The sequence below is a fragment of the Pocillopora damicornis genome, chromosome 2, assembly GCF_964200805.1.
Source record: "Pocillopora damicornis chromosome 2, jaPocDami1.2, whole genome shotgun sequence".
In the NCBI taxonomy this organism is placed as follows: Eukaryota; Metazoa; Cnidaria; class Anthozoa; order Scleractinia; family Pocilloporidae; genus Pocillopora; species Pocillopora damicornis.
Window position 1 is genome coordinate 7,916,323 of NC_142671.1, and position 27,914 is coordinate 7,944,236.

Sequence of the window (27,914 nt, forward strand, 5' to 3'; positions counted from 1 at the left end):
TCCCTCTTCCTTTTATTACATTGATTTTAACGCCCCATCCTTTTCCTTTCCCAAACCTCTACCCCCTCGAAAGAGACGAGCCCGAATGTGTATAGACACTTATGCACCTAAGTCGTCGAATTCAGCAGCAGGCGGCACAGACGATCGTTTTCTCTTCCCCTCGCTTCCTATATACTCAAGGATCTTTCTGAGCCGACCGAGCCTGCTTAGCCATGATGATCAGCGGGGAAAACTTTGACTGCGGTGGCAGAAGCAAATTGTAATTAAATTCCTTATTAAACAAGTGTACACTTCGTCATATCCTCTGAGCCATTTATTTTCATGACAATCCCCCAAGTGTGGTTCATACTTGCGAAATATTCAATGGACTGATTGATGTGTTGTTAGCATATTGTGCGTAAGCGAGCTGTGCACTCCCTGTCTGTGTTTGCGATCTTTATTAAGGCATACCAGTAGTAGGTTATGGCATTGAATTTTTGTATTAAGTATGTGCCAATGCTGAATTGCTCATAACTCTGGTTTCTCCCAGTTTTCCCATCGCTAATCACGCGGAACGAGCCCGTGTGGCCGGAATTGTTCACGAATTAGATACTCCACTGAAAAATCTGGTTATGTAGTTGGTTAAAGCGCCTTCTCATCGATGTGTCTCAAAACTGACTGCAAAATAATCACCACGGTCTACCAAAAGAAATTCGCGTCTTGTGGTTTCATCTGATTGGTTGATTCCTTGTCACTTGGAGATATTTGGTGATTAGATTGATAACTGCAGTCCGGCCCAAGGTTGATTTAATTAGAAATATTAATTTACACTTGGAAAGGTGCAATCTAATTATATAATTGCAAGAATGAGAATTGTAAACAGCCCTGGCTCATCGCCGGTACTAAAACTACAATGATCAATTTTTACTCTCTTGTTGATGAACTTGGCGGAAACTGAAAACACTGGCAAGTAAATCGTGAGGAAACTGGTTACCACGTGCTTGCAGAGTTTCACGACAAACCTAACCTCTGAAGCGAATTATATTTTAACGGAGAATGGCTTTTATCTTGAATTAGTGTAAGTTGATTAAATGGCACCAGGTGATTGTGTTTACCGGTGTTCATTTAGAAATTGCAAAGGAAAGCTGCTCCCCGAGAGGAAATGAAAAAGTCTTAGAATCACTCTTAGGAAATGAAGGTTAATGGTTTAGTAATAAGCGGTCTGCTATCTTTAAACCTTCTTCAAACGGTGTCTCAGGCTGTGTTTGAAACGGTATTTTAAATGATTGACGGATAGTAATAAGCGGTTACAGAATTTAATCAGGTGCCTTGGAACTTGAGAAAAATGCCAAAAAAATAGCAGGTGCACAAACTACGGTTAGTGAAGTCACTAAATTATATTTGCTTTGACCCTGCATGAGCACAAGTAATTTACCAACTCAACCAATGGCTGCGGGGTGTTATTGTCATTAGATTATTCAATATTTCATTAAGAGACACTTCACTGCAGCACTCAACCAAGAGAGAGCCTTTTGCCCACAAAGAGAGCAGAAAAACAACAACTTTGTGAGATAAATATCCCTTGAGCCAGTTAAGGATTTCGAAAATGTCTCCATACTCAAACGCTTCTGAAAGTAATGACACAGAGATGCAGTCCCCAAGTTGCTTTACCAAAACCGGCCTATCAGCTGAAAACATTGGTAAAACATTAGCTTATAGCTTGATTTTTTTTGTTTCGCTGTCTGGAAATGCTTTCATTGTGATTATTGTTTACAAGGCGAAAGCCATGAGGAAAACAATCAACTTTTTGATCGTGAACATGGCAATCTCCGACATTTTGCTCCCAGTTTTCGCATTTCCAGTTATTGTGACAGAGTTTTATACTGACTCCTGGCTTGTTGGTGGAACGTTTGGCCAGGCCATGTGCAAACTGGTCCCTTTAATCCACGATGTTTCAACTGCCGTGTCCGTTCAAAGCCTAATTCTTATCACCGTGGATCGCTTTGGAGCAGTGGTCATTCCTCTCCGCTCTCCACTCATCTCTCCCAAGCTTTGCCTGTTCAGTGTGTTTGCCAGTTGGATCGTGGCAATTACAATTTTTTCTCCGTATTTGTTCGCCGTTAAACTTGTCAGTGCAATCCCTGGGAAATTGATATGTGCCCTAAAATGGAATGACACGTTTGGGGAATCTTCAAATGCCTTATTCTTTTTCTTAGCTGTTTTGGCTGTATTCCTTTATATACCCCTTGCCCTGATGATCATACTGTATTCGATCATACTCGTCAAGCTCAAGTCTCAGAGGCCTCCAGGAGAACATTCAATCAAGGCCAAGAAACAGTACATTAAGAGACAGCGAAACGTACTCAAGCTGGCCGCTGCTATTGTAATTGCCTTTGCAGTGTGTTGGATACCACTTAGTATCTACAACGTCCTCTCTCTCCTTGTATGGGATATAACTAAATCATCCTCGTGTTACATGTTGCAATATCATTTTATTGCATCATTTATGGGTCAGGCAAACTGTGCTGTAAATCCTTGTATTTGCTTTATTTTCAGTGAAAATTATCGTTGCGGGCTGAAGAATATTTTCAATTGTTTTGGCCCGCATCCGGAGAGGAATTCAATTTTCCGCAAAACAGCCGAATTTTCCCATCCGAAAAAAAGGCGGTTCTCGAATAAAAGTACGCGTCATTCCTTGATTGTCGATGATCAACCAAGTAATAATTTCGTCATGATTACGCCAGTATAACACCCATATGTTTCTCGTCCCTACGTTGTTGTTGGGGGTAGGGAAGGGGGGGATAGTCATAGGGGCTTGGGGATGAAGCATGCAGCACACTTTCGGATAACGTAACTACCCTGCCCCACCCCAGTATGAAGTTAATTTTCACTTACATTTCTCTTACGGCACGATAAAATGCTAGATCTGTTGATTTGCAACTAATGTGTTCCTGTGCCGTTATGATTGTATAGTCAATAATTCAATCTTGTCATTATTTGATAGTAGTTGCTTGTTAGTAGCGTTTGCCGGGGGACAACCGCTGACTTGCTACAAAGGACGTTAATAAAGTTTGTTATGTACCGATACGTCCTCTTTTAACAGACATTATTGATGAAGATTGAGAATCTTCTTGAAAAAACTCAAACCTAAACGAATAATGATGAATTATCACGCTTACATTTTTACGTATAATTTAGATATGTAGCCTCGCAAACTACAGTAAAATGATAGTTTTTGCGTCGCAAAGTCTGTTTCATGCGTTACACAATAGGAGTGCCAACTTAACTGGGCGTGGTAGCGGCGCGAAATGAAAATTAGATGTAGCCTTGAATGTGTCGGGCAGAAGAGACAGGCAAAGAGGCAACAGGCTCGATTCCACTGTACGAAGAATAAGCCCGCACTCCTCTCCCGAAGAGAAATGGCTAAAAATCGAACCTGGCAAATATATACAAAAATCAGCTTTTTGGTACTTATTGGCTCCCTTGTAGAGAAACAATGCCTTCTTTCCTAAGCTAGAGACAATATGCAACAGCAGACTACAAGCTGTGTAGGAGGAATCAAGCGAATCATCTTTCTTAAGATGATGATTTATCACTTCTCAAACAAGCATGTAATTGAGCTCGACTTTAATTTAACTTTCTAACTCCTTTTTTTTTTCGCATATTCGCGCTAAATATCAGCCATGTATGCCTCTAGGCTTCTGCCGCTCTCTCGTGTCCGGTCGGAGCGCGGACTCATATTCCCGAACAGCGGCTGGTCATCGAGCCTACCCAGCCCCTGCCCAGCCCACTCTTCTGTATTCGTCCCCAAGCCTCACGTGATATTGTGGATGACGGAGTAGCTAAGAACAAGAACACCTTTCAGTTTCCGGACATGAAGGACTTCCTCAGGCTCAAACTTTGCCTGCAAAGGCAGAGCTGTGCTATTTTCTTACTATGACGAACTAGCATTGCCTCAGAAGGAACAGCAGCTCGTTATTTTCTCTTTACCTTACGCGATGGCTGTTTCTTTCTTGACGATTGTTCCAGTGATCACTGCGTTCGTTATCCTTTTTCCTGCTCCAGCTGCGTACGGATTACCGAAAGGAGTCAACGGTGGAATCGGCTGTGTTACTTGTACCGCTGTCGTTGCTCTTACAGAACAGCTGAGTATTGTACACAACGAAACATTTGTGGATTCGTACGAGCGATTGTGTAATGTCTTACCTGAACTTTACAGAAATGCCTGTCTTTCGCTCGGGGAGTACTACATTCCCAAAATCATAAAATTTATAACAGCCGAGGTTTCTGCTGACGTTATTTGCCATGCAGTTGATCTGTGCTACCAGGAAAAAGGTCAGCCGTACTGTCACGCCTTTCCACCGAGAAAAGACTTCCATGAGAGGATCACTCGAGCGAGAAAGGAGATCGGAGCGAAACTATCCTACGAAAGAGCCAATCCTGATGACTTTAAAGGGCCGAATTTCGATCCTTGTACTCTTGAGGGTGTTAGAGAAGTTTGTAAATTGTTCCGCAAAGTTTTCACCAATGATTTTCCTCTGGTTGATTTGGATAACGATACTTATAGTGCCCTGACGGAGGCATGGAGAGGGTCGTCTTGGAGGGGCAAAGATTGCGATGATATAAATCATCTTAACCATCCTGGTGCCAAGCCAAGAAAAGGGGATGTGGTTTTCGACTCGAACTGCAATGGAATTCATGGCAGGGATCCTGTTTTTGGGAAGCCCTTTGAAGAATTGTTATGTAAAGGTACACTTCTTTAAGTTTCTTATGGCGACTTGCGCTGTGGAATTTTGTCAGTTTGTTGATTTTTATGAGGTGATTATTTACTACTTTTTCATGTTCCTACTCGATTAGGAGTTATTCTTTCAATTACTGCTCTCTTTACACTGTCAAGGTCTTAAGTCATGCTTTGCAAGTTTCAGAATTAGTAGTTTTGTCAGCTCATACAAAACTCCTTGTGGACTCAGTCTGAGAAGTGCGAGCATGAAATACTTTTCCTAAATGCTCTTACACTCAGAGTTTGACTGGTTTTATGTTAGTAAGATGTTGTCAACTTCAGCTATTCTTTTCAGACTTTAGTTTATCAACTATGATCAGCCTTGAAGGGGGAAAAAGGGAAAATGTTTTAAAGCTGCCAAAAAAAAAGTGTCTGGCAGAAAGAAACATGATGTAGATAATTAGATACAGTAGATGTACATAATAATAAGCTAGTCTGACTCTAGAAAATCCCATGAGATGTATATGCACTGGTTTCTTTTCCAGATGCAGGATATCTTGGCATAATTGTTCTTGGTGATTCAGTGGCAGCCCACTTTCACATTCCCCCAGAATGGCTTACAGCACTCCTGCTTTCTGACAAAGCTTTTGAAAACCTTGCCTTTATTGTTGAGAATGAAATGGACTGGCCTCAGTTGTCATTATATACAGGCTACCTAAGGTCATCAAGGTAATTTAATTTAAATGACAGAATAATAATGATGATAATAATAACATTATTTAAACACGATGAATATTTAACGCCAGAGTCTTGTGGGGTCGCATTACAACAAAATTAATATAACAAATAAAATTAATAAATAATGATATATATAAATTTTATCCAAAAATATAAATATGTGCAACTTCTTTTAAATAATAAAACAATATATATCTTAGACACTGCTAATTGAGCAGTCACTATGAATCCCACAAACACCAACAAAAACCAGTAGTTTATTGATTTCCATTGATATTCATCAACTTTAGAACGACTGCCTAATAGTGTTTGATGGTTAAGTCAATCAATCCCAATACGATATTTGAATGTCATATTAAGATTGACTCAACCATATCTCAAGAATACATATATACATATCATTATATTTTGGTTTACATCAGTCAGTTAAACCACCAAAATTAAAAGTTAGATAAGAAATCATGTGACTTAGTAAAAAGTTTACAGTAAGGCTTTATACTCTATGTACTAGAAATTAACCCTTTCACTCCTAGAGGTGATTGACATGGAACTTCTCCCTATAATGTCCATAGTGCAGAGAAGGTGTTGTTGCTGCAGGGATTATTGTGTTCTGGTCTGCCTGAAATAAATTTGTTAAAAGTATTAAGCATCTAGAGTGGTATTTGATTTCTAACTCTGCACTTTTGTGCTCTTTCAATAATTTTGCAATAATGTAAGCCTTGAAAACTGTGAACACTTTGATTTGATACTGATAGCCCCATGATCTTTATTGATCAAAAACCAAAAATTTAAGTCACAAGCCAAATTAGGACAAATTCCAAGACCAAAAACTAGTTCCTGTTTGTAGTGTAGTGTTCACATTTCTGTTTGGCTTTTTTCTCTCTCAGAACACAATTACATTCTGGTATTAGGTGTTCTTAGCTTTACAGAAAATTTATACTTGATTTGCAATGAATACTGCAGGTGGCCCATGGAAAGAGGTCATAGTGATTCAATTTATCTGAAGCTATGGGAGAGGAATCATTGCAATCATCGGGATTATCAAAATCTGGCCAAGAATGGAGCACAGTCTTTTGAAGCTAACTCCAAACTTATCAGAAGCATGGCTAGAGACCCCAATCTTGACCAGCCTGCCTTGGTGTTTTACTCACTCATAGGCAATGATGTTTGTCAAGCTGTCCCTAGTCTAAATAACATTACTACTCCTGAGCAGATGCATAAAAATGTCCTGGAAACTCTGAATGGTCTTGATAAGCGTTTGCCAAATGGGAGTCATGTAATTCTGATTGGTTTGGTGGATGGACGAATCCTTTATGACAGTCTCCATAACCGTATACACCCAATAGGAAGTCTAAGGCATGATGTGACATACGAACAACTTTATGACTTCTTGAACTGTCTACAAGTGTCTCCCTGCTTTGGTTATATGAATTCCAATGAGACCATCAGGAATAAAACAAGTGAAAGAGCTGCGCAGTTGAGTGCAGTGTTGAAACATGTGGCTGAAACCTCGAAGTATGAAAATTTTGATGTGTTCTACTTTGACTGTCCCTTGGAAGAAGTCATTAAGGTATGTTAGCATGATCCACTGAATGAAAAATGTGTGCCAATGTTTATACAGCTGTTTCAAGAGAGTTTGTTGGAAAAAATGTTAAAAGTGTTAATGACAATCTTTAAAGTTAAAGTGGGTACTGGTTAATCTATGATTTTTAATGATTGAAATAATAATTCATCAAACCTGCTATGCCTTGTCCATATAGTAATGTTTTCTCAGATTTCCCTGAAATCCTGAGGTCAAGGAACTGAAAACTATTCCCAATACCTCTCTGGGTTATCATGCACACTTTTACACTTTTTTTCTGACAATTCTTCTGGAAACAGCTGTGAACAAATTCAACATATTCATAGTCAAATTCTATGACTACATGTAAAGCCACCTTGGCAAAATGGCTCAGGCTCTGCAAAGTTTTGTGCAATTCTGTTTGATATAGAATGACGAAACTCCAGCAGTTAAAAGTGCATGTTACTAGATCCCAATGTGACTCTAATTCTCACTTACTGTTTTCTCCACACTTTATATTAATGTGATCTTATAAAATTATGATTATATTTTTAAGCTTTCTTTCTTTTTTTTCTGCAACAGAAGTGGAAAGCAAAAGGCCACCCAGTTTATGAGTTAATTGAGCCTGTGGATGGTTTTCACCCAAACTTGAAAGCAGAAGCTCTGGCAGCTGATGTCTTGTGGAGAATTCTTGAGTCCAAAGTTCCACATGTCTTAGGGAAGGTCAACCCTAACAATGATCTAATAAGACTTTTGTTTGGAGATCAAGGAGGATACTAGGAAAGATAGCTGTTTTTTAGGTGACCTTTTATGTATATCTTTTTAGAAACTCTTAATGGGAAGTTTAAAGATTAATTTGGAAATCAATAGAGTAATTTTGGCCATTAGAATGATTTAATATTGAATAATTGCTGCATCATCTTTGGGGAAATATGTTTTTGGAATGACTTTCAGTTGTCTTTTTAGGCTGGGAGAATTACATGAAATTTTCAAATTGTCAAATTATGATTTATTTCATTGAATGATGATTTGCATTACCATGGTAACTGCAATATTACTGCATGTTTAAAATATTATAACTTTGACTTTTTCTGGGTTTATTTTTCAATATTTTGCATTACATAAGTTAATAGGAGTACAAAAAGAAAACTAGTTTCAATCATAAGGTATTTATTCAATAAATCTGTAATAAGTTATTCTAAGACTTATTTTTCCATTTTTATGACTCTGCAAACTCTCTCTTTTTCAAATCTTATTATGTTAGTTTGGAGAATTTGGTATTGGATCAACCAACAATCCCCTGATTGATATTTTCCTTCATTCTCATCACTTAATATATTTGAAAGGAAAAATTGTCGCAGTCACTTGCTCAGTTTTTATAGTTAATTTTAGTACTTTTATCATTTTTCCAAGACTTTTGGGACTTTCTTGATTATAGTGAACTCCAGTGGATATGAGATGAATTTAAATATGAAATGAAATTCATTAAAACTCATATGGGCAATTCCAAACCAAATTACCACCAGTGTTGTACCCTCTTGAGTTCCTTGCAGGGTTGTGGAATCAAAGGTTCGGAACAAATTTGTTTGACTTTATTTGCTGGCAATCTCGTTGTTTTTCCAGTATGATGTAGCAGTTTTCAATTTTGTTGTTTACATGAATTTTTTAGTGTGGGTTTTGACATTTCTCACAATTAATGTCATGAAGAAATATGTCTTTCCCACAGGGAAACACATTTCTTTCTTTTTTTGTACTCTTTGTTCAACAACCAAGCTCAAAATTGAGTATCCTAGCTCTCACGGTCATATGTTCTCTTACCCAGGTGCACAGGACTAAACTCAATCATGATGTAACTCACAGTGGCCTGTGGTAGCATGTGATAACCCCATGATGAGCATGTTGACATTTAAGACATACTTAATTAAGAACTATGAAGTAATCTGTGGCAGTAGAACTGAAAAGGGAAAATTTAATCATATTGTGGCCCAAAAATCACAGCTAGGTGAAGGGAAATGATACTGCACCTGAAGGTATTGTCTGTCCCAAGCTCTTGAAAAGACAGGAAAATATGTTCTTCATGTCAGCATTGTGCTCCAATCATATTCTTTTTTATCCTTTAAACCCCAAGAGTGATTAGCATCTTATTTCTTGTTACAGCAATACTGCTTCACCATTCATTAAGAGCATGAGAATAAAGGAAATGATCCCCAAACTAAGAAGCTTTAATTGTTTAAAGAATTCTTGTCAATACCAAAGGAAATGTATATAGAACAGTACGGAGAATATGGATGCTGATGTTAGGGTGTAAGGGTTTGACTCACACGATCCCAGCACTATCCGTGATGCAGGAAGCAAATTGCAAATAAACTTGTCAATAGCCTTGCTTGCTATGGAGTCTATGATTCAGGAGTGGTGCATCAGAGTGCGGACAACAATGGCAACTCAGAATTTTTCCAATTGAGCTGTACGTGTGTACTTATTATCCTAACAAATCCTGTTATTTTGTCTGGTCTTACATTAGTGACATATTTTTAAGAAGTCTCTGTCTACGAGCTTGGGCTTTCAGGCAGTGTTCAAGAGCAAATAAGGAATTTCATGAATTGTTTATTTCTAGTTCAACAGTCAACTGAAAGTACAGGCCTTGTCAAAGCCTAGCAGTTATTTTCAGACATGTGCCTCCTTGTCGATCACATGAATCTCATGAACTTTATATGCAACCTGAAATAGTATTGTTATGAACCAAAATTAGAAGTGCGTGGCCTTCCCTAATCTTAGAAGTTCCGGGAACTACTAAAATTAGGATTGTTCTGAATCATGTTTGGGTTTGTCCTTGACCTTGCTTAGAGTCCTTAACAGGAAGTTTCGTTTAGGAATTTGGTCTTTAAGGTTGGTTATTTTTCAAGTACTTCACGTGACGGTGGTTGAGCTTGCCCAGGAAGATTAAATAGAATTTTGTAGTTTGAATAAAGTAAAAAATTCATAAGTCTACATACGATTTTGAAAGTTAAATTTAAATGAATAAAAGGATTAGATTAAACTTGATAAGCAATTCAAAGAAATATTACAAAAAATAAAGAGATTATTGAAATATATTTTAAAAAGTTAAAATTTAAATTGGAAAGCAAGATTAAATAAAAAATTTGAACTAAATAGGAAATTTTCTTAGATTTAAATAAATTTTGGACTTGAAGTTTAAATTTAAAAGAAAATAAGTTTAAATCAAATATAAATAAAAAAGGATTAAATATTGCTACTTAAACTTCATGTCACTAGATCCATTTGTAAATTGACGTCTTCTCCCAATGACAATTTCCTTTGCAACTGATTTAGGTGAGATCTCATTTTAAAACCATTCTTGTGCAAACTCTTGATTTGTTTTCTTGTTTTTTGAGGGAGGGGGGGGGGGGGGTTTACTGGAATGGGAGAGAGGAAAGGTGGTCGAGTGCACGAGTTAATTGTGCCTGTGGATGGTTTTCACCCGAACTTGAAAGTAGAAGCTCTGGCAGTTGATGCCTTGTGGAGAATCCATGACTGGTCCAAAGTTCTACATGTCTTAGGAAAGGTCGACCCTTATAATGCAATGATAAGAAAGATGTTTGAAGATCAAGGTGATGATGATGCTTGTATTTCAGAGAGAATTGCTTTGTGTCTTTTAGCTAGAGCTCTTTACTCATAGTTGTAAAAAAAGAGAAAAACAAAGCAAAAAAGGAAAACAGTATCATTTCCAGAAATACGTCCGACCCAGCGTAATCTTGCGTTTTTTGTCTTGGCGACTCTGTTAACATTGCTAGTATGATATATCTTTTCGTTTCTTGAACAAAACTTGCGTGAAGTGCTCGAAAAAACATCATGTTTTCTCAAGTTTTTTTCCAGAGTGGCCGTGATTTCCAGAACAAGATAGACAAAACTTTCGTAGCATCGGGTAAATCGAATGAGCAGGCGACTGATAAAACACATTTTGGTATTAAGACCGACCATCTCGAAGCATTTGGTACATTGAGCTGTGCGAAATTATGATGCTTCGGGAGAAAAAAAGAAAATGAGCAAAAACTAGCAAATAAACAACCAAACATTCCGTGCCCCCATTAAGTTTATTTACGCGAAGATTATACATACCTAAAAAAGTAAACAAAAATATAAACGCGCCCGGCATTTTCCCCTAGGAGTCCATCCAAAGGGTCGTCGGGTAATTCAGTTTCTTGAGTGCCCTATTAAGTAGCTTGTCGATGTTGGGTTTCAGCAGACTGTGATAGAAGTAAATCAGGGATATTAAATACCCTATACGTAAAATTATGGCCCCTATACATTAAATATACTGAATATAAGTCGTTTCAATGATTTTGATTTAATCCAACTGAAATGGGAAATAAGAGCGGTTTCTCATTAAACGTCAAAACTAACACCAATTTTGAAAGAGTGGCACGAATTTCCCAATTAATCATAAGGTCAAGTGCAACCAATACAACCCCAAAATTAATTTTTGATACTCAATTGATAATTTCCCCATACAAAATTGATCTTTTTCTCAATATCTTCTCATGGACCAATGTTTGTCGCTATCTGCGTCATTGCGTTTGTGATCTTCTCGACGTTACTCATCCGATCATAAAACGCAAACACTCAAGAGTAATCAGAACGTCCTCTAGGTAATTAGGCATGGAATATTCCTACGAAAATGACGTCCGAGCAATCACTGCTGGGTCGATAAGGCTCTTAACTTTGCGAGGTCTTGAAAGGCACATTACATTAGCGCTTATTCGGTGGCCACCACTGCAACCTCAAAAAAATCTCACAAGCTGAAAAAACCAACGGTTATAACTTTCTTCGCCGAACCACAGACAGGTTACAGACCGAGTTAAACGAACTAAAATTAATGTCGTACGTTCGATCAGTCGTTAGTTGTTGGACAATCCGGAGAGGAGTCTAGTGGAAACAAGCCCCTGAGATCTTTAGGGTCATACCGCGGCTGGCAACAGCAGTCTGTGCTGCAACTTGGTGCACACGAACTGGGACATGATCCTGGACATGTCTGCCCAAAGGGAGCAGGTAGGATGGATGGTAATGAAGGTGGAGGTGGGGCCAGCATGGCAGTTGGAGAGCAACAAGTTGGGCTGCATTGTGGATGACACGATGCTGGGCAAGGTGCAGGGCAAGTTGAAGCCTGTGGTGGTTGAAATGGACGTATTGGGGGGCGAGGCGGGGATTGAGGCGGCTTAGGAGAAGCCATTATTGTCGATGGAGAGCAACAAGTTGGATTACACTGAGGGGAGCACGATGCTGGACAAGGTGCAGGACACGTAGACGGCTGTGGAGCGGCTGGAGGCTCCAGGATGATTATGGGAGGAGGTTGTGTTTGAGGTTGAAATTGTTGCTGTGCTCCTGTGCAGCACTGTGGAGTGCAAGATGGTAGACAGGAAGCTGGGCAAGGAGCTGGACATTGTGGGACAGGAAGTGGAAGCGGAATAACTATCGGAGGCACAGGTGACGGGGCAATGAGAGGAGGCGGTGGTGGCTGCATTTGCACAGAGGGAATTTGGGGAGCACCACAACACTGGGATGAACATTTGGGATAACAAGCTTGTGAACATCCGACTTGAGCGCACTGCCTTATAGGAGGAGGTATTGCCAACGGTTTATAAACTTGTGCATAAGCTGGTGACTGTTGACAACATGACTGTGAACACTGCGGATAGCAAGACATCGGGCAGTTGGTTGGACAGGCAGGTGGCATGGGAGGAGGACGAGGGGGTGGAGGCATTGGTGGAGCTATCGGATGAGCTGGCTTTGGCTTACAGCAGCTAGGGCTGCAGTCTGGATAACAGGTGCTCGGGCAGTAGGAGGCACACGATACGACAGGAACAGTTAGGCGAGGAGTAAGTGGTGGAGCCAACACAGGATTGGGTGTCGCTACACAGCAGGTAAAGTCACAATCTGGAGTGCATCTCTGTTGACATGTCCTCTGACAGTTTTCTTATAAATATAAAAAAAAAACAATCACTGAAAAGATCAAGGCCTATTCACTCAAATTTGGGGATAGTAAATTTAACAGAAGCATTACACAAAGGCTTTCAACAGGAGATCATCTTGAGTTGTGCTTTATCATGGAACAGTAGGCGTGAGATTTTGCCACGTTTGTGCGTTTCTTTAGAACACCAAGTTATGAGATTGTAAGAGGAAATTTTACAAGAGAAAGGGTTAATATCATTTATATCCTCTCGTGAGGGCCTAACTTCAGAAAAATTCAGTCCTAATCTTAGGTCTTCGACAAGAATGGCGACCTACTCTAGTCAGAAACAAGTTTCAAGAAAGCTACTCGTCAGCTTTTTTCAAGAAAATTTTGCATCACTGTCTTTTCTCGATGACTTGCAAATTCTTTTCAAATAATCCGTAGATGTAAGACAAAAACCAATTGCGACTTGCAATGGGGTCTTCCTACGTTGAATAAAGTTTACTGAAATGTTTTTGTTTTGAAATCTCATCGATTCCATGCAATACTAACCTTCGTCCGGTTGGTTTTGGTGATTCATTTAAAATTTTTTACGATAGTTCAACGAACTGATTATGTGAAGTTTAAATTATACTTTCCTTTGTTAGGGAAACATCATTTGCAAAGTACTTACTATTTCTGGCAGTTTGCAGTCTTTGTTTGTGCGCGACATTGCTGCGCTGATACGGGTAGCTAACGACTGCTACTGTTTGAGGATAATAAACAAACTGCCTTTTCATCGGAGCCTTTTTACCTATGAAAGACATTTCATCGGTTTGCGATTAACCGAAACATATACCTCTTTTTACGACAAATAAAGATAAAGTCATACCAAACGTAGTGGTAAGAGTAGTCGTTAATAATAGCCATACTTATTTCTGCACACCAATATGTCTAATAAGATATATATACTTTTCGTCATCATCATCATCATTATCATCGTTCTTATTATCATAATGATGATTAATAAAGCTTGGTTTGTCACCAATTATTTTTGTAGCGTACCGCGTACCAGTCTGAAGCAATCATGTGGCCCTATCTGCCTTTATTCCTATCACCTTTGATAGGCCTTTTCTTCAAGGATTTGATTGATATGGAAACAACCCTTTTTTTTTTAGAATATAAGTTAGGTGATCATGATAAACGAGCGTTTCGATCAAATGAGTCAGTTACAAGCCGCCTAACAATTAATAAGAAAATGATTCAGATTTTATTTTACCTCTTACTGTTTTAGCTTTTCCTTTAGGAATTGGGTTTCCATCTCCTTGCATTAACAGAGAAAGAAGGCACAGCGTCCAAATACAGTAAGAGTTTCTTTGCATCTCGTGGCACTTGAGTTAGTTGATAATCTTGAAATCAAAGCGTTGTGTTGATACTGAAAATAACCCTAAGAGGACTTAATAATCAAAAGGATAATAATTCGGTAATGCTGATTGCTAAGTTAGAAAATGTACTTGGGCTGCAGACTTACAACATACTTGCGGTAAATTCTTAGTTTCTTAAATTAATCTACCAGAAACGTAATATCTGAGCACGTTGCTCGTCTGTAACGGCTTCTGTCTCAACCAAGAATTTCCTCAGAGGTTCCTTAGAATTTCACAATGTAGAAGTGAATGGAAGAGAGAGGTTACATGAGGACATGCATTTGGGCAATATTTAAACTAAATCTCAGAAGCCATGTTTTTACCCTCATTTCCAAAGGTTTAATCATTGGCACTACTCCGGTTAGATTTTAACAAAATTTAGTCCAGATCCTATTAAAAAATATTCGAGCTTGTGCGAAAGTAGCAAGCTCTGTCTTGGTTTCGTTGTTGTGAAAAAGATCAACTGTCTCTATGATGTCGATGTCCTCCCTCCCCACCCTGCACCAACAATTTGAGCCCGAGCGGCGAATTCTAAACTCTATTGACCGTTTTAAGGTGATCCTCAGTATTGCAATACGCATCCTCAGCTGCGCATAAAAAGCCCTTGCTTCCAGCCGCAGCAAGATGTTTCGTGAACCGATGAAATGACGCGACGTGATTAGTGCCAGTACAGGCATAAATGGGGTAAGTTTGGCCCATTATATCTCCTAAACAAGCACGGTGACCTATCTTTTTTATTGTATTTTTCGAAACAGACATTGGAAAGGAACATTTAAGGAAAGTTTAAAAAAAAATTGTTGAATTTTTTTTTTTTTTTTGAGGAATCAACTTAAGACCAGAGCTCTTTATTCGATGACTCTTAGCAACAACGTGGAGAAAATAATGCGCTTTTAGACTTTCTAAGATGAGCTTTTTACAAACACTTTTCAGGTGTTATATGTTGAAAATAACACAAGAGAATCGATACATTATTTTCGGTTATTCGAATCAGATCTGAGAAGGTTCATTATACAATAGATACCATTGTCCCCAGATATGATCTGACAGGGTTGGAATATGTTTATGTATCACAACAAAACCAGTGAATGACCGATGGTGACGACAAAACATGAACAAGCTAAGCGCTAGTGAATTCAAATTTGTGAAGACATGCTTTGAATACAGGTGGTGTTGTCAAGTATGGAGGTGCGTTGAAATTCGGACACTAACCGGCCGATATACCTGTTTCTCACAGATACCCTTTCACCGTTAAGTTTAAAACTTTAGATTTTAAGGATTCTACTGAGACATTCTTCCTTTAGCCTCGAAAGAAACTAGTTGCGTCTTTGTATTTACCATACGTCTCAATGTTTTTTTTCCTTCCAATCTTCGAGTCATTATTCCCTCGATAATATTTACAATTTCGCGCTCAAAATAAAACAAATTAATTAAAGCACAACTTTTCATTTAACATGCACATTTTTTCGCAGTCAAAATTCTGATCTTAGGGAAAAAATTTATATTCTTATTCTTATAAACTCTATAATTTTCATTTATTTCTAGAGTGGTCAGTTTCTAAGCACTCAATGTAGCGAGAGGGTTTTTTTCGCTGAAATTAACGAAACATCTTGTTTTTCTTCTTAAAAGCAAATTCAAGGTGAAGCAAAAATTGCAGCAGAATAGATAAAACCTACCTCTTCTAAAGTGCCATAAGCGTTTTATATTTCCTGGCTGTCTATAAAAAAGGTCATCGATGAGAATATAGGGCAAAAGAGAAAGGGCCACTATAAATTATTGACACTGTTCACACTCGCTGTGTGGCGGGTGTGTTGTCAACCTAACAGAGTGTAAAACAGAAGAACACTTAAACACCTGTGACATTTCCTAAACGAGGTTCTCTCTTTTCCATGTGCATTTCTATACATTGTCAAATACATACTTATATACAGCATTCCTGCTCGCTTTTTATATTTCATGGCTGTTGCTTAAAACACTTTCGTAACACTTTTCCAACATCACCATGGAAACTGCCCACCGTTCGAGCCCCTTTAAAATTGACAGCTCTCAATCAGATTGCCTCTGCCACGGGAATGTCTTAGATTTATTATACCGTGTTTTTGTTGTTGTTGTTGTTTTTTTTTTTTTGGTTTTGTTGTTGTTTTTTTGCCGTCGTTGTTTGTTTTGCTTTGCTCGGTTTGGTTTTGTTGTTTATTTCGGTTCGAGTAATTCAAGTCCCCTTCACTTCTAATAAGTTGTTTTTGAGTTTATATTCGATTGAAGAAAGATACTTTTGGTACAGTTCAAATTTTTCATTCTGGTTCGAAAACTTTAATGGGCGTCGGTTGAGACAGACGTTATAAAGCTATAATCCATTCAGGTCATGGACAGTGCTATTGAGACAACTTGCATTATCAGTTGACAAATTCCTTTTGCCGACACAATTTTTTAGATAGTTTTCCTTTCCCTGGCCATTGTTAACATACTAATGGTGCCCGGCTGGCCCTTGATACACAATTCATTACATGTGAGGGGTGTATGGGACACAAGGACCGTGTTTGAACAAAAGGAGGATTCCTCTCATCAAGTTTGTCCGTAATTGTGGTCACATTTTCTAAATTTAACCTTAGTTAGGAAATTTTTACACGACTTGCATTTGCGCTGCTGTCATAAGATTCCGTTACCTTGTGCGAGGTTAATCGCATTAAGCTTGCTGCTGATTGAGAGAATGTGCTGGCTTATGTGATTGGAGTGAAGGGTCCAAGGCTTAAGAGAAGATAGACTTAGAAATCGCTAAAGCAATCGATTCCAAATTCCCCCTTTCAACGGGCACTCTCGACTTCCAATATTAGCCATGGAAGAATAGAAGCTGAAACTTCTCAGTGATTCATTATATTTATGGCTATAACGTCAGAACAATGCATAACACTAAAATTTATACTGCGCACTTTATTTCCACAATCGATCAAGAAGAGAACTATCCTAAATATCTGACCCTAATACGGTTTTAGATATGGCTTCATTCTCATAACGACCGGAAGTAAACTCCGTCGCCATGCAACTTACTTTTAGCTACCAGAAGGCACAGGTAATATAGAAGCATGCCATCTACATACTTTTTTAAAGGGGCTGTACTGTGTTTAAAAAAAGCCGTAAAGATATTTACAATGCGGTTTTGCTGCAGGTGCAGCTGATCGCTGCATGAACACGATCAGCACATTATGTCCTAATTTTGTATCCTTAGTTCATCGCTTTGTATAACTACCTTTCCTAATAAGCTTAGAATACATGTCATTCAGTATGCAACAACGACAGAAACTTTTACTTGAGGGAAATTATGTTACATTGGGGGCTAAAATACTTCACTTCATCCCAATATTTCTGGACAAATGTACGGTGTTCGTATCTAATTCAAAGCTTTGCCCTTTATGAGAAGCCTATGCATGAGTATCACTTTCAAATTTTGCGATCATTCTCTAATTCTGCATAATCCTATGGCTTTTGGTGACAAAATGACCTTATGGTTTATTTTATATTACATTTTGAGACTGTTTTTGACGAAATTAGCGACAAAAATCTCCCAACAGAGCATTTACGCGGATTAGTTTGCTAACGAGGTGGGAGAAATTTGCGGAAATTATTGTATTGCTCAGAAGAGCCATGACTTATGAGCGGATAGGTATCCTTCATTCAGTTTGTCCTTGAGGAGATTTTACAAGTATCACAGATGAGTATTTAGAGGCAAGAATTTTTAAACACATGAGAGGGGCAACGGGTGTCAAATATGGCTGCAACAACTAGCCTCTGTGGGGTAGGGCAGCTCTCTTGTCCCAAGACAGTGGCAGGAGAGGCAATCCTGCACAGCAGCTTCGCGAGCAAAGTGGTGCGCATGTGTCTGGGCAAGACGGCGCTGAACAGGTTTGCTGCTCAGCAAGGGGCTCCACTGGACGAAGGCCTGGCGAACCTGGTGCCCTGAAATCTTGAGAAGCATCCTACAGGGAGTGATAATAATTTTTTTAACAGTGAACGAGTAAATAATAGTAAAATTCAAGATACTATTTACACTTAAAGAGAGTGTCTATGTGTGGGATCACTGTTAAAAAAAGGATGAACGGAAGAGCGCTTGTCAAGTGCGGTCTCTTTCGTTAATTATAACGAAAAAATATTTTTCCGTCTATGAATCCAATGTACATGCTTTTTAAGATGAACAGTCTTCAGCTGGTTCCCGTTTGATATCTCTAGCCAGATAGTCAGTTGGGTAATTGATTTATTACCAGGTCTACATACAGATTACGTATTCATGGACGATTTTAATTTTTATTGAACTATCAACTGATAGACTAATTGCTCACCAAGGGATTGGATGGCACAGCCCCGTAAGGGAAAGCTTGAGGAGCCAGCTGGGCAGGCTGTGCTTGGAATGGGGCACAGCATGACCACTGACACGAAGGAGCGCAGGCCAGAGGACAAGATCCTGGGCATGTGATTCCTAGAAACCAAATAAATGAATTTAAGCCATGTTATAATTCGACAGAATTGTGATCCGCTTGATGGGAGGAATTTTCTGTTCCCTCTTATACTTAAGGAGACGATGTCGTTTGATTTGTTTACGCCGCGGCTGTCTTTCTCAAAGGCAACATGAATGAATGTATGCAATAGTGTGACATATAGACACCCTCGGCTGGAATTTGGCCAGCTTTTCCTCCCATGCTCCTGATTTAAACGATGAGTTAGTGGGAAAAAGGTCGTTAGAATTTCAGTTTCATGCACGCCAAAATCGTAGCTTTCATTGCAGCGCGCGTAATTTGACCCAAAGAGGGCTCGAGAAATTCCGACCCCTTGTTTCTCGTCCTCCAAGCATTTTTCAGCTTTGATGTTCTGCTTTGCTTCTTACCTGCCGTGGGTGCCACAGGAGCTACAGCGTCCTGATACTGATATCCCTCATATGGTGACGATTGAGGCGACTGCTGAGCATCCTGTGCAGGCTCTTGCGATGGATTCGCCATTGCGAATAGTTTGGGGATGGGAACCCTCTGAGGCGAGGCGACGGGTGTAATGTCATGATGCACCTTAGGTTTCGGAGGCTCCTGTGGCTTGGAGGAAGAAGGTTTGTGATCCGATTGCTTTTTATGGAATTTATGTGTAGCCAAACAGCAATCAAATCTGTGAAAAAGATAAAAAAATAATTGACAACCAGATTTTTCTGCCATGATGAGGTGAACATGGATAAATTGAAATACATGAAACTATGTATTATGTTAATTGATAAAACATTAATGACTGATTGAAAGAACGAACGAATGAATTGTTGAGTAGGAGATAGATGCTCTGAGTACTCAACGGCTGGATTTTTTTACTTCCCTGTAGAGAGTTGCGGTTAAAACCCGTCCTACTTAACAAATATCTAGCAACATGCCCCATGAAGCACACCTGTACCTCCTTTAACTTCCATTCCCCGATCTCTTTTCCATCTCCGTGTGATGAAAAAAGTATTTACCTGCATATTGGCTTGCAGAGCGTCTGGCACTGCGGGACACACAAGCTACCAATTTGGGGTTTCGTATGCATTGCCTTCTTTTTATGATGGGTTTTCACTGGCGGTTTTGGAGGCGGCGGTGGCTTGGGTGCCTTAGGGGGTGCTTTGACTCCTCCAAGATACACTGGCCGAATGCTGAGGTTTAGGGCTTGGGAACGACAACAGTCTAGACCATGGTAAAAAAATTAAACTGTTGTTAGTAATTACAGCGGATATGGTACATAGGATACGATTCCTTCCTAACTGCATAGCCAATGCAGAAACCGGCAACATTTCCGATCTAGTTTGGGCTCTAGCTACTTGCGTTGTTCCAGAAGTTGATTAACATCGCGATCAGTTCCTTAGCAGTTCGATATTTGTGTCATATCTCTGGCTTTGACGAATAATTTATCGACAACCACGTTAAAAGAAACAATAAAAATTGATAGTTATAACAGAGAAATGAATACTCATTGACATTAACCTGGCTTGCATTGGGGGGCACAAGCGGCAGAGCAACTCATAGCAGCACAGGGATCTCCGGCAGGATAGCCGGTATATCCAACATCGTAAGGGTTAGCATATTGAGGGAACACTGGCTGATTTGCCTGGAAGCAACATCCGGAATCACAGTTAGGATAACAGGTGGACGGACATCCGGCGGGGCACGCTGGTGGGGGAGGAGGTGGCGGGGGGAGGGAAGCTTGGTAGTTCACCAACTGGGGGAACATGGCTGGACTGTAGTTAGGAGCCCCTGGGGCACAACAGCTTCTTTTGCAAGATGACAGACAGAAATGCTTGCATCCAGGATGACACTCCCAGGCGGATCCTAAGTGAGGCAAAAAACAGATATGATTAAAAAAATGATTTGTGTAAGGAAAGGAAACGGAAAGGGAAGATGGAAAGGGAACAACAACAGTAGCATATACATTGTAGTAGTAAGTTGGGGTATAATCCAAATAGCACCTTAATGAAAAAATTTAAGTCAGAACAACATACGTTATCTGGAAGTGTGACATTCTGAAATTGTTCACGTCTTTCCTGATCCGGGTGAAACATGTACGGCAGTTCTCATCTTAAATGAGTACATCTTTGGGAATTCCTTAGGTCAAAATTGTCATCATCATCATTTTATTTGCCTTTTTAACAATCCAAAAAATATTTGATCCACACAATTATGATCAGAAGGCGAGGAGGCCTAAAGAAGCCACCAGGCTTACATGAGAAGCTACTTTACTTAAAACAATATATTTAAAAAAAAGAAGAGCTCCAAATGTGTGGCTTGGCCAATTCTGTAATTATTTAAGTGCATTTTCGTCTTAAAAGTAAGAAGACTTAACGAGCGAGTGAAGATAACCCAGCGCGCAGAGCCCGCTCAACGCGCCCCACAACGCCACCGGCCCCTTTTCGTGTTGCATGATAACTCAAACGATCCCTTCCTCGCAGGTTATTCTGCGCTCCGTTTATGCTATGAGTGAGTGATAGTCAATCCTATCCTGATGTATATAATATTACAAAACATCTTACTCACTTTGCACGGGATTCACGGAATGAATCACCACCGACTTCCTCCCACCATGACCTGCAAGGAAGCAAATTCGTTTCCTCTTTTATCAGTTTTTACATGATTCTGTCTTTGTGTAACTGACTCGTACACGGACTTGAAATCTAATAAAGCGTATTTCGATTGAGTATCGTAAAACTAGGACCAAAGCAATCACGACAGCGAGAGATTATTAACTGGAATAATATCTTGACAACAGTCAATCAGATGAAATGAATGTCGCGAGCTTTCTAGATTAATCACAAGGCGAAATAAGGCAAAACCAAAACAATCCTGAAGTTTCGACTCTTGATTTAAAATTGATCTTTATAAAAAAACCTTGGAAGTGTGCAATGATTTCAGCGATTTTAGCATTGCAAAAGAGGTCTAAGTTCTTTCCTGATAAATTCATTCTTACCTGCGTTGGATTTAACTTTCCTTAAGCTCTTGCAATTTACGGCGGTAAGGAGCTGCGCAAGAAGGCAGAACGATAACAAGACCCTCATCATGATCATAAGAGTGGCCCTCTTACCTAAGAGATTTAAAAGGGCGATAAGCCTTTCCTTTGCTGCTAATTGAAATATAATTAAACAATTTTTTAAGCCCCTTATTTTTTTGCTAAGCAGAAGAAATTTCTTTTTTTTACTTAGATTTCACTCGTTACATGGTCTTAGACATTGAAAGAGACTGTGATGGCACCGAACGCCATCCCCTTCTCGTTGGGCGACGACGAAGCGAGGAACACGCGTAATCAACACGGTTTTCAAGTATTGGTGGGTAAACAAAGACGAACAGTAGGCAATTTTTTTTTATGCATGCTTGCTTTACCAATCGTGAAATCATTGGTAGGCACTAGGGATTAATCAAAGGTCTAGTGAAAATGTGACGGTAATCAAATTTCTCGAGCTTGTTTACTAACCTGAGGAACAGCAGGTAGTTCACAGAAAATAATATATGTAATTTGCACATGCCTGCGGTTTGACTGAGACTTCTTACTCCGTAGATCGATTAGATGCCGTTATCATAACCTCTCTATCGTAATTCTCGATAGGCCAAAGAACATAAGTATACAAAGTAAAAAAAAGTCACGTCAAAATACCAGCGTTACTAGTCGTTTTCCTAAACGTCGTGGTTCAACTATAAGATAGCGATTATCAACAATTTTTCGAAACTGTGGTCTCGACCAACCAATTCAATAAGCCAATGGTCTTACGGTTACCGTACCATTAAAATCACCTTTCGTTGCCATTATTTAACAGTTGTCTCTTTTTATAGAGACCACATAATTCAAAAGTATATGGTTTAGAGGTCTTGTCGATAGCCAGTAGCCCATGAGGGCGCCATTTTGTCACGGACCGAAACTAAGTATCAAATGTTGAGCAAGATATCGCAACATGGATATAATTCTAAACGCTCCCGAGTCTCGAGAAGGAAGTTTCTTCCCTGGTACGTTATCATTTGAGATACGTCGCTCGTCAAACTTACGGATTAACAAGGGAAAAATAGGATCTTACCGTGGCAGCCTGTCAGTCGACGCGGGATATAGTATTTTACCTGCTTACAGGTAAATAACTAAGCGTTTCGAACAGTGAAGGAGGCAAGAGTCTACTTAAATAACATGAAATATTTAGCAGTTTCAACAGTGCGACAATTATTTCACTTTATTGCACACTTGTTTGGCAATTCAAAGCCCTTCTTTGATTTGTGTTTTTCCTCTCCTTATAGCCGACGGTGGATCTTCTACAGGAATGGAACAAGATATATATATAATTTACCGCAAATAAAGACGATAGGATTTGAAAGCGGCAGTGAGATTAACTCGTCAGTTTTCTCTTCACTTTAGACAGAAACAGTCAACAAATTTCACGCATTACCTCACAAGAAAAGCATTCGCTGTAAGACAACGGACAAAGAAGAGCGACCAACGTGATATTTTTCTTTTCGTAAAGAGAATGTGTTTGTTTTTTTATGTGAGGACTAATTTAATTTTTAAACGATTTTATCCTTATTTACTGACTGACGAGCAGTAATGTTTAGATATGGATATGTAGTCAAAAAAGCGCAGCCAGCGTGAACGATACAAAGTTGGCTTAATTGAGTGGGAGAATGCCAGTGAAATGCAAATAGCATTTAACATACTTTTATTTATTTGGTTGTTCTTTTCCTTTTGCTTACAATTTCTTACGTTCTGTGAAATGAAGCTTGAAAAATTTGAATAACCTTTTCAATCACGCACTGCATTTATCACTGTTCTAAGTGGTAGGCCTGAAATGGCACAAACATTTTTTGTTAAAAAGTGATCAAAATATGTTGACTGAGACACTTTTCTCGACTTATGATGACTGAATTTACTCTAGTCGTAAACAAAGTCCAGTTTTTTCTACGTTCATAAAATTCATAAAAAGTAGGCTTGCAGTATCGGTTTTAAATTTTTAATACTCTACCGCACTGTAAGTTGGGAGGGGAAGGGATGTAGGGGATATTTGAGAAAGGCAAATCGTATTTCTTTCTAAGTCTTGCGCGTGTGTTCCAACACGGACTAGAAGACTGTAAAATACCAATGCTCTGAGCAATGTTACTTTAATTTGGTTTATTTCGATACTTTTGTGCAGAAAATTAGTTTTACAGGACAATGTTTTTTCTCTTGAAAATGAAATGAAATGAAATGAAATGATGAAATTCACATCACGAGAGGACGACAGAAGAAAAAGGTCTGATGAAGCTATAACTTTTTTTCAGGTCCTTTTTATCTAGATGGGATATAATTACTATTAAAAGAAGGAAAAAACCGCCCTTACACCTTGTTGAGACCACGGAAATCTCTTCCTCCCAGCATTTTATGCAAAGAACATAACTTCTTCTATTCCTGTCGTCATTTGATGGACTTTCCCAACAGTGAAGCAAGATCGTAAACCCACTTCTAAGTCTCACAAAAGAGCACTTTTATAACTACGTGTAAGTTAATAGTCATAATCTAACAGCTCTGACGTAAGTTTCTCGCCTGATTATCAATATCAATGAGAACAACACTCTCAAAATGGCTTGCTGCATCTTCACCAAAACCTAATTTTTTGAGGGGGAAAAACAACAACTAAACTTGCAAGACGGCAAGCAGGCTTTCCGGCATTTGGGTTCACAGACTTTCCCCTTTTTCTTTGGATGTTTCTTGGAGATCTTGCTCTTTTTCTTTAATTTCTTTAAAGCAAGCTGCTTCTCGATCATCTTCACAGTTTTCTTCGGTACAACGAATGGTGTGGTCAGGCAACAGAGCAGGTTGCAGGTCGGAAGGCATCGGTGCTGACAAACAGGCTGACACGAACCCCATAATGACTGCCCTGGGTAAAAGAAATCGTGGAAATTGAGAAAATATTAAAAATTAGAATAAATATTATAGATATTATAAATTGGATTGTAACTCGCTCTAGATTAGCCATTAAGATACCCTAAGGGGTTCATCATTATTTATCGCCTGTGGGGGGTGGGGGAGGGGAGGGGAGGGGAATCTGGAGGATTTTGGTTGTGTCCCAAAAATTTATTTACCTGATCCCACTAAGGCTCTTAAGTATAATTTAATGACCCCCCCTCTCAACTCTCCCCACACACCTCATTGGTGGTCAATTTTCTGCAGTCCCAGGCTAACAAGGATGGAGTTCATTACGAATTACAAATGACAAACACCAAAAAAAACTAAACTGTAATCATGTGTGTATATGGATCACGTTTTATCAATTATTGTTGGTACTAACTTTTGTTTCTTACGTAGGAAGAATACAACAGCTGAGCAGTGTCTTTGTCAGACAGCCGATTAATATCAACTGCATAAAGAAAAGAATAAAAGTTAGTTAGGATAAAATTGAGCTATAATTTTATCAGACTCATCTTGCTAATTTTCATCCCCTAACCAGTATATCGAAACATCCCATAATAGCAAGTTCTCACTTACATTTGTAAGCTTTGATGGACGTTTCTAGATTTGCTTTTGATTCTCTTTTGACGACGTCCACCAAGTCTGTAAAATACAATGCAATGAGATTGTTTTTTGTCTCAAATAAATTCTGTGAGAGGGCATAAAGGTAAAGGATTTTCCCAAAATAGGACGCTTATTTCGGTTCAGGCTAGAAGTGACTTTTGCAAGGGCATAGTTCAGGAGGGTCGTAAGGTGCAAGTGAGACACTCCTATTTGTCTTGAAAAATTGATAGTGCATCATATAATACAAGCTGACATGTTTCCCAATTCAAGCAATACACTAGCGTATGGCTCCCACCCCCTCTCGATTATTGTGCCTAAGTAACTGACCTCTGCCGCAAGCGAGATACACCTCACTTGTCTTACCTTGAAGTTTCTTATGCGCCTGCAACTTCTTGCCTTTGTCATTTGTTGAGGTGTACGCCATGTATGTTAATTTGAATTGTTTTTCGAGCTTCTTGATGGCCTCGGCGGTTTTCTGTTTTATAATTCTCTCCAAAACTATGGAACAAACTGGTGGATCGAAGCGATTTTGTTTTAGAGTCAGAGAGTTCAGGCAAAAGCTCTCTTAGATCAAGTGAAGTCTAAATTTGAGACAGAATGGTGACGCAGTTGAGACAGAATCATTGCTTCCTAAATCATTTGAATTCTAACCTAATGGTGAAATGTTTCTACATTTTCATTATTTTTCGACTCAAATGCGTTTCTTAAGGGAGATGTCCAAGACTGGGTGATTATAAATGCTTCTAATGTGTTTGGTTATCGAAAAAAAAGTGTAGATTTCCTGAATGGCACTTTCATCATTATCCTTTCAACGCACAAACCTCCAAATCATGTCATGTTTTCATCTCGCAGTATGCAGCAAAATTTTCTTGGTTTGCCTCAGGACCCTCCCCAACCACGCCCTTGCGAACTAAACTGGCATCGAGTCGTTTCGTAATTAAGGACTGTAGCTAAAAGTACGAATAATGAGACCTGATGGAATTCGTCAAAATAAACTAGCATTTCTCTTTCTTGTCCTGTCACGCCTTGGCCTTCTTCCCTTTAACGACAGAGGAGGGGTGTAGGTTTTGATGCACGTCTGGAGTTCATTCATTGTAGAAATCAGTTGATGATTATCGGTACAAAGAGTCGCAAATGGATTGTTACCTTTCTTGTCTATGGCAGTTTTTCCGTTTATATGTGCACTTGCCTTGGATTCTGATGGGATCGCTTCCGAAAAGTGCATTACAAATAGCGCCGTTAAGCATATTCTTGCGATTGCTAGTCTGTTCATTCTAAAGATAACACAATGAAATGATATATTATACATAGAAGAACAGTGAGCGCAAGAAATTATCAAAAGGTCACAAAATTAGAGGTGGTAAAAATATACCCAGTGGTTTTTTCTGCCTTATAATTCTTCCGTCTACTGTCGACCGCCCGTTTCCTGGTTAGAAAGAGAATTTCTGACAACAAATTAAACCTAAATTTGCATAATACACTATTGAGAGAAAGGATTAGGTTGCAGAAAAAATTCTGTTTTCAAACAACGAGGTATAACCTATCTGTACACAGTTGGCGTTTCTTTTTTTCGGTAATGACACCCATTGGGATGACAATCTCATGATCTTTGTCATATATTTTCTAAGTTTGATCAGCTATCCGAAGTTTCAGTATCACTCCCCCACTGATTAGATAATGATAGTTGCTAGAGTATTTGATAATTAGGATTCACAGATCATTTGCCTACCTTAACCAGTGATCAGATTCGAAATGTTGAAGGAGTCTTGGAGTTAACTCTTCTCGTCTTGAAAATTTGCTCCTTCTTAGCGTTTGATGTTTTGGGGTTCAAAGTCACTGATATTTGTTTATGAAATACACCTGTTAGATAGTGTTCTCGAAACATTAAAAACACTATAAACAACTGACGCGATTTGATCGGCTGAGGTTAAACAGCAGGAAACTTTTCTGTCTTTCTGACGAAAAGTATCGTTTAGATTTAACAAAACTGATCTATGAAAATCCAAACTGAGTCGTCATCCTGGAACCAGGAATTAACAGAGGATCAATATTTTAGAGCGACAAAGACACCTTTTGGGACACAAAATATGCTAATGACTGGTAAATCAAAAACGCTGGCAGGTATTCCCACAAACAAACGGTCTCCACGAGCCGTTATCTTACATGGACAGCGGCTTTGAATTTCAATTACGTGATCATGCAGACGTCAAAACATTTGCTGTTTGTTTCACTTGCATTTGTAAGATAGATTAAGACTAGAACGTTGTTTTCATAGCAGAAAAATTTAAAGCACTCTTCCTGTGTGGAGTCTATTGTTTTCCTATCAACCAATCAAAAAGATTGAATTAATCCATTCTCACAGAGGTCATTATTTGGCGACCATACCGTTCACAAAGAGCCAAAATGATCCAAGGCTCGAGAATGACGTTACCTGGCAAAACAAAATCGCAGGCTCAAGTTTCTCGAGCTTATGCAGAACTTCACTAGGAAATAAGGTTTTTGAATCGGAGTAGAAGACTGATTGATAGTTAGTAGGGAACTTTGGCCATGTTAGTATCGAAG

General features: G+C 39.0%; 5 protein-coding genes across 12 annotated transcripts; 2 read left to right on the plus strand and 3 right to left on the minus strand.

Moving 5' to 3' along the window:
- Positions 1-46: 46 nt before the first annotated feature.
- Positions 47-3,221, plus strand: LOC113685175 (endothelin receptor type B-like). The gene has a single exon (XM_027202655.2). It carries the CDS (start codon positions 1,586-1,588, stop codon positions 2,726-2,728), a length of 1,143 nt encoding a protein of 380 aa, XP_027058456.2. The 5' UTR covers positions 47-1,585; the 3' UTR covers positions 2,729-3,221.
- Positions 3,222-3,768: 547 nt separating this feature from the next.
- LOC113685157 (acyloxyacyl hydrolase) lies at positions 3,769-9,210 on the plus strand. Its single transcript, XM_027202637.2, has 4 exons — positions 3,769-4,728; positions 5,245-5,428; positions 6,401-7,007; positions 7,581-9,210. The coding sequence occupies exons 1-4, from the start codon at positions 3,978-3,980 to the stop codon at positions 7,776-7,778; spliced, it is 1,740 nt and encodes a 579-aa protein (XP_027058438.2). The 5' UTR covers positions 3,769-3,977; the 3' UTR covers positions 7,779-9,210.
- A 1,860-nt stretch (positions 9,211-11,070) lies between these two features.
- On the minus strand, positions 11,071-16,158 carry LOC113685184 (uncharacterized). Of its 3 annotated transcripts, none has more exons than XM_027202667.2 (4): positions 16,022-16,158; positions 14,204-14,359; positions 13,619-13,738; positions 11,071-12,968 (listed from the first exon to the last, which is right to left on the minus strand). In XM_027202667.2, exons 2-4 carry the CDS (start codon positions 14,304-14,306, stop codon positions 11,887-11,889), a joined length of 1,305 nt encoding a protein of 434 aa, XP_027058468.1. In that variant the 5' UTR covers positions 14,307-14,359; positions 16,022-16,158; the 3' UTR covers positions 11,071-11,886. The 3 variants fall into 3 exon arrangements, with proteins under 3 accessions (XP_027058468.1, XP_027058467.1, XP_027058466.1); XM_027202666.2 differs by having other exon boundaries at positions 14,204-14,371; positions 16,022-16,153; XM_027202665.2 differs by having other exon boundaries at positions 14,204-14,380; positions 16,022-16,143.
- A 1,100-nt stretch (positions 16,159-17,258) lies between these two features.
- On the minus strand, positions 17,259-22,969 carry LOC113685186 (uncharacterized). 4 transcript variants are annotated; one of them, XM_089195827.1, is made up of 9 exons: positions 22,897-22,969; positions 22,354-22,425; positions 21,801-21,914; positions 21,371-21,421; positions 20,324-20,668; positions 19,822-20,026; positions 19,219-19,487; positions 18,677-18,813; positions 17,259-18,316 (listed from the first exon to the last, which is right to left on the minus strand). In XM_089195827.1, exons 3-9 carry the CDS (start codon positions 21,895-21,897, stop codon positions 18,122-18,124), a joined length of 1,299 nt encoding a protein of 432 aa, XP_089051953.1. In that variant the 5' UTR covers positions 21,898-21,914; positions 22,354-22,425; positions 22,897-22,969; the 3' UTR covers positions 17,259-18,121. The 4 variants fall into 4 exon arrangements, with proteins under 4 accessions (XP_089051953.1, XP_027058470.2, XP_089051952.1 ...); XM_027202669.2 differs by lacking the exon at positions 22,354-22,425 and having other exon boundaries at positions 22,897-22,966; XM_089195826.1 differs by having other exon boundaries at positions 22,302-22,899.
- Positions 22,970-23,958: 989 nt separating this feature from the next.
- On the minus strand, positions 23,959-27,390 carry LOC113685160 (uncharacterized). Of its 3 annotated transcripts, none has more exons than XM_089195849.1 (7): positions 27,082-27,205; positions 26,725-26,797; positions 26,499-26,626; positions 25,716-25,850; positions 25,326-25,391; positions 25,129-25,197; positions 23,959-24,717 (listed from the first exon to the last, which is right to left on the minus strand). In XM_089195849.1, exons 3-7 carry the CDS (start codon positions 26,623-26,625, stop codon positions 24,446-24,448), a joined length of 669 nt encoding a protein of 222 aa, XP_089051975.1. In that variant the 5' UTR covers position 26,626; positions 26,725-26,797; positions 27,082-27,205; the 3' UTR covers positions 23,959-24,445. The 3 variants fall into 3 exon arrangements, with proteins under 3 accessions (XP_089051975.1, XP_027058440.2, XP_027058439.2); XM_027202639.2 differs by having other exon boundaries at positions 26,725-26,778; positions 27,082-27,181; XM_027202638.2 differs by lacking the exon at positions 26,725-26,797 and having other exon boundaries at positions 27,082-27,390.
- Between the last annotated feature and the right edge of the window lie 524 nt (positions 27,391-27,914).